Raw genomic sequence first — 6,006 nt, forward strand, 5'->3', positions numbered from 1 at the left:
AGAGAACTCAGATGTTGATGTGAAAGGAGGACTGCTGCAAGTTGCAGCTTCCTTTGAGGACGTTTGCATGATGGCATATGAAATTACACATCGGTATTAGAAACCTCTAAGAGGTGTAGTTAATAGCATGGGTTCCAGAGTAGCACTTTTCCTTTCAAGGTGATTCATATCATGCAATCAAGTTGTTTTTCCATCCCATTGCCAAGCTAGACTTCAGTTAGCTTCAGAGCCTGAGCAGCTGTGAGCATGCTGTGGTGAAACAGGAAAGCTGAGGCCCTCCTCCTGTTGTGGGGGAGTGCTGTGTTGGTGCTGCCATGAAGAGCCCCTCCAATCCAGAAAGATGAGGGCTGAGCACTCAGAACAATGCTGTCCTTCCCTTGGGAGACTTCGTAATCCTGGCAGGATGACTTTGCTGTCTGAGCTCCTGTGTTCTCAGAGCTGTCCTCTGACAGACCGCTCTTGAAGAGAGCAGTTGCCCCAAAGGAAAACCCGTCCTATGCTCAGCTGAAGAGCCACGAGAGAGGAGGAAGCTATTTGCTCCCTTTCTGCAAGCTTAAAGCCACTACTGTCAGCTGTGCTTTGCCTTGTGTGACACATGCATAGGAGCAGATAAATATTGTATCCTCTTAGTGGGGGAGGAAAGGGCACGATACTCACTGCTGTACACCCGTGAGGAGGTTTGTGTGTGTGTAATAAATCGTGTGCCTATTAATCTTGCCAGGAAAAGGTGATGATTGGAATCTCAAATGTGACAAGTTAGAAGGGAGTCACTCCAACATAGTGTGCATCACTGAGGCACGCTCGTTATGCTGTTCTGTAAAGGAAAAGGGAAATTTCTGCACAGACTCTTAAGATGACTCACTGATTTCATGCAAGTTGATGGCTTATCACTTCTGTCAGGCTCCTAATGGGGAAGTTAACAAGCCGACAAGGTTTTTTTTCTTTTGGGTGGGTTTAAAGGGGAAGCTTTTTTACTCTTGGTTTGCTTTTCTGTGTGTTTTTTGTTTTTGCTGTATAATAACCAGTGCTGTCATCATCTGGACCAAATGAGCATAAATCCTCACCTTTGTTGTTGGTCTCCAACACACAATTAGTAGGCTGCAGCTATCCCCAACAGGCTGACAGATAACCAGACTTGCTGTTTCAGATGCTTGCTCTGCTTATTCTGGCAGCTCAGATTCTAACCAGGACAGGAGCCTGGGATTTGGATGTGCAAGGGATTTACTTCTCAAATATGCCCGTTTTTACTGGTGTTTTCCCTTCAGATACTACTCTTCCTCCCCTTGGAAATGTCATATTTAAGTGGAAGCACAGTAAGTAATTGGGGCATGTAAAACATTTCTCAGTCAGCTGCACTGTAGTGAAATGCAGACTTGATCTCTGCTGCATTTGACTTGCATGCTTCATTTAAAGCCTTTTTTTTTTAAATGAACTTTTGTTTCCAGAGTGATGAGCCAAGATGAAACCTACAATTGTTACAGCTGCAAGAGAAGAGTCATAACTGAATGACCTGCCCCTATATCAAATGGAGCTGTGTGTGACTTTGCCCTGTATAAAGCCAGATATCGTGGGTGGAGGAGGGATAAGTCTGACTCATGGGTGAAACATTAGTCCAGTTGGCTCCCACAGCTGCAGAAGCAGAATAGATGTTTCTTTGTTGCAGGCTTCTGCTTTGTTGGTCTGGATAGGTGATGCTGATGACAAATCAGTAGGGTGTAGGAGGCTCAGTGCAAGGCTGGAAACCAGCCATTGCTGTGTTCTAATCCCAGCTCTGTCACCTTCTTGCAAATCACCTCTTTTCCATGTTCTTATCTGTAAATGGCTGTGTCTGGGGTACTGCAGAACAGACACTGGTAAAACACACGGAGGAGATGTGAGTGCCATGTGTCTTTGTCTGCGTTGTTTTCAATTTTGTCTCCTCTCTCATTTCAGGATGGCAAAGTGAATGGTGTGACGGATTCAACAAGAATCCTGGGATACACGTTCCTTCACCCGAGTGTTGTACCGCGTCCTCACGTCCAGTCCATTACCTTAACTCCGCAAGATGAGTTCTTCATTCTGGGGAGCAAGGGGCTGTGGGACAGCCTCTCGATGGATGAGGCAGTGGAAGCAGTCAGAAATGTGCCTGATGCGCTGGCAGCTGCGAAGAAGCTTTGCACTTTGGCCCAGAGTTACGGCTGCAACGACAGCATCAGCGCCGTTGTGGTCCAGCTCAATGTGACGGAGGACAGCTTCTGCTGCTGTGAGCTTAATGGGGTCCCACCCCCCAGCCCCGGCATTTTCCCCCAGTCCGTCAACGTGGTCATCAAGGACAGGCCTGCGGATGCTCTTGGGATGCCGTCTTCGAGCAGCGGCATGGCTTCCGAGATCAGCAGCGAGATCTCCACCTCAGAGATGAGCAGCGAGGTGGGGTCCACAGCCTCCGACGAGCCTCCGCAGGTCACCATGAACGAGAACAGCCCAGCCTACCCCGGGGACCAGCGCTGCATGCTGCACCCTGTCTGCCTGTCCAATTCTTTCCAGCGGCAGCTCTCCAGCGCCACTTTCTCCAGCGCCTTCTCCGACAACGGCCTTGACAGCGACGATGAGGAGCCCATAGAGGGGGTGTTCACCAACGGCAGCCGCGTGGAAGTGGAGGTGGACATCCACTGCAGTCGAGTGAAGGAGAAGCAGCTTCTACAAGTGCCTGTGGAAGCCAGTGACGAAGGTATTGTCATCAGTGCCAACGAAGATGAGCCCGGCCTTCCCAGGAAAGCTGAGTATTCTGCCACGGGCACAATAGGGCGCCGACGGGGCAATGGCTCAGTGGCGCCGCAAGAGAGGAGCCATAACTTGATCGAAGTTGCAACGGATGCGCCTCTCAGAAAAACAGGGGGATACTTTGCTGCTCCGGCACAGCCAGATCCGGATGACCAGTTCATCATCCCCCCAGAGCTTGAAGAAGAGGTCAAGGAGATCATGAAACAGCACCAGGAGCAGCAGCAGCAACAGCAGCAGCGGCAGTATCAGATGGACAACCTGGCAGACTATTACGATACACCACTATGACCCACTCTACTGCTCGCAATTAAACTAACAAACAAGGAGACTTGAGTGCAGGACCCAGTGGGCTCATGCTACAGCAGGGGTTTTCCTTCTCCTTTTCCTTTATACACTTCCTTTTCCTTATCCTGCCACTACAGATAACTGCAGCTTTTCAGTTTCTTAGGTTTAATATTCGTGGACTTTCTTCTAGAGACGCTTTACCAGTAAAGTTTAAAATAGTTAATATTCCCTTAACATATCAAGTGTAAAAACAAAAAAAAAAACAAAAAAAATAATAAAAATAATAAAAAGGTTTAATATATTGCTGAGAAACAGATGATGATGTAATATTTTTTAAAATGGCTTGTTTGTTTTGTTTGAAAAGCAGGGCAGTAGCCAGTGCTAAATGATTTAAGTAATATTGTAATACTGTATTTCTTTGAGAGAAAAGGCTTTTTTTGGTCTTGAAAATGATAGACATTTGTAGAATATGGAGACTAACTCCTAGGAGTTGCTTTACTCTTTCAGGTGACTTAAGTCACTGAGATTCACTAATTTTCTCTGAGAGAACAGTTGATTGGGAAACTACTGTAAATAGCTCAGTGTTGTATAGTGATGCTTCCATGTTTTGTAGCCTTGGCATTAAGGACACAACCTGAAAAACTGACCTTTTTCTTAAGCAACTCTTTGGGCCATGGTCATTAAACATAACGGACTGAGTGACTGCGTACAAGTTAGCTAGAGTTTAGATGGTATAGACCATTGAAAGAAACCCACTTTTTCCTCTGGTCTCTTTCTTTCCTTACTTTTGCAGACATGTTTTATTTGTGTTCCTTATTGCTGCCACAACCAGCATGATTGTATAGAGCTCATTTGCTGTAGAACATTTACATACCAAGAGTTATATTAAAGCCGAATGCACAAATGAACATGTCATAATTTTTGTTATAATAAATATGAAATTTACAAACAGTGTCTGCTTTTGTCTGAATAGCTGAGCAGCAGCTTTCAAACAGCTTGCTGTGGTTCATCAGCATGCTGCAGTGTGTTTAAACTGCGAAGTGTTAAAACTTTTTCAACTTGGTGTGCATTTTTACAAGAACCGCAGAAGCTCACGTGTACTCTTACAATTTTTAGTAAGCAGTTCACCCAGTAGTTGCTCAAAATGTCAAATGCTCTTTAAAAGATACTAAATACCAAGGAATTAACATACTTTTTTTCTTTCTCGGTGTGAATTCGGCACTATTGATTTGCCCTTCATGGTGGTACTGACAATGCCAGAAGATGGAAGAGGAGTGGTGCTCTGACTCCGCCACTGGGACTGAGTGACTGAGGGTAGAAATGATGAAGGGATGATGTGGGCTAACAACAGGAAGAAGGAAAACATTGGATTTGAAGAGAAGAGGAAAAATGTAAAGAGAAGGTGGAAAAATGAACTCAAAGCTACCTACATAAACTAAGATGTGGTTGAACACGTTAAATGAACATGAGTTTAATGGCAGTTTGACTTTGGTAGCAAAAGGGTGTGTTTTGCTCATTCCTCTGGGAAGGGACCCACACCCTTTCTCAGTATTGCCTCCAACCAATTGCTTCATTCTCCTTGTCAGTCTCTAAAAAGTTGAGTTAGTGCCTGATCACAACAGTGTCTTGTTCCTTCATAACATTTGGTCTGTATTTTGGGAGCGGCCTATGGTAACAGGCAGTTGTCCTTACTCTGTTCCAGGATGCAACAGCCAAGTTAGGGCAGGATTGTCATTGATAAGATATTCTGAGGTTCTTCTCCTTAAATAATAACAGCAGAGGAACAAATACAAAAATACATGGTTTGATAAATGCTTATAGTACTGCCAACTATAGAGCTAGAAGATTGTATTGTATTGTAATTTGAGCTTCAAAATACCACTTTCTTAACGAAAAATCATTAAATGTATTGAAAGAAAAGTTTTATTGGCAAGTAACTCAGGTGTTCTTTAGTAACAGTTTCTATATTTCTAATTTTGTTGAATGACTCGTTTTTCCTTGGTGTCCATGGAAAGTGGTTTTTTTGTCTTTTCAGTTGTTTTTGAGACTGAAGGGTGATAATTAGCGTGGACACTACTATGGCCTTAGGCAACTGGTTACAGGTTTAGGATTTCCTAAGCAGGCTGGAAAATTCTCTGTGTAACACCCGTTGCTAGTAGAGGAGTAATCTTGCTGCTGCTGCTGTCTCTATTCATGTTAATGTGCCTCTGGTGCACTGAATTTGTGGTGCCTCTGGGGCACCATGTCATGCAAGCTAAAGTTTGTTCCCCTGCAGAGAAATTACTGAGAATTCTTACTCCCTGCTGTACCCCTTCCTTGTCTGAAGAGGAATATATGTACATTGGCAGGCTTCATAAAGAATTTCCCCTCCCTTCATTTGAAGGACTAATATCAGCCATGGCAGTAGCAGGTTACAGGGAGCAATTCGGTTTTGCTCCTTGTTGCCTTTCCTTGAAGTGTAGATGGTCAAAACTCAGAGTCCATCAGAGCCTGCCACTTTCAGCATGGTCCCTTTTATAAAGTTAGCAACTGCATTCTGGACTCAGAGCTTTCATAGCATCGAAGTGACAGGACTTTGGCTGAGGACCTGTGCGTTTTGGATTTCTGGTTTGTCTGAAGATGTTTGCATTAGTAGCCTTCCTTACAAGTCATAATGTGAGGGATTGATGCATTCATAGGGATGTTTTGTTCCCCCTACTGGGTTCCCTATAACCTACTGAACTGGATCAGTAGGTTGCCTGGCTGGGAGCATCTTTGGAAAGTTTAGCATTTATTCTTAAACCAAGGGTAAAGGTTATTTTGTTCTTGCTTTAAACTGGGACTTGGAAAGCAAGGTACAGTTTTTGCAACTCGTGACTTTTCTGGACATCTCCATCCTTTCACAAAGGGCGTTAGCATGCTCTTACCTCGTGAGGACTGAAGCTAAAGTCATTGATTTCATTTTGGTGCATTACTATCATA

General features: G+C 44.4%; 1 protein-coding gene across 1 annotated transcript in view; it reads left to right on the forward strand.

Annotated features, from left to right (window-relative positions):
- The window catches only part of PHLPP1 (PH domain and leucine rich repeat protein phosphatase 1), a 131,575-nt gene extending 127,590 nt beyond the window's left edge, over nucleotides 1-3,985 (forward strand). Inside the window, exon 17 of the mRNA XM_035552701.2 lies at nucleotides 1,933-3,985. Coding sequence (XP_035408594.1) covers nucleotides 1,933-3,048 — 1,116 coding nt within the window. The 3' untranslated portion in view covers nucleotides 3,049-3,985. The remainder of the gene's footprint in view (nucleotides 1-1,932) is intronic.
- The last annotated feature ends 2,021 nt before the right edge of the window (nucleotides 3,986-6,006 follow it).

The sequence above is a fragment of the Cygnus atratus genome, chromosome 2, assembly GCF_013377495.2.
Source record: "Cygnus atratus isolate AKBS03 ecotype Queensland, Australia chromosome 2, CAtr_DNAZoo_HiC_assembly, whole genome shotgun sequence".
In the NCBI taxonomy this organism is placed as follows: domain Eukaryota; kingdom Metazoa; phylum Chordata; class Aves; order Anseriformes; family Anatidae; genus Cygnus; species Cygnus atratus.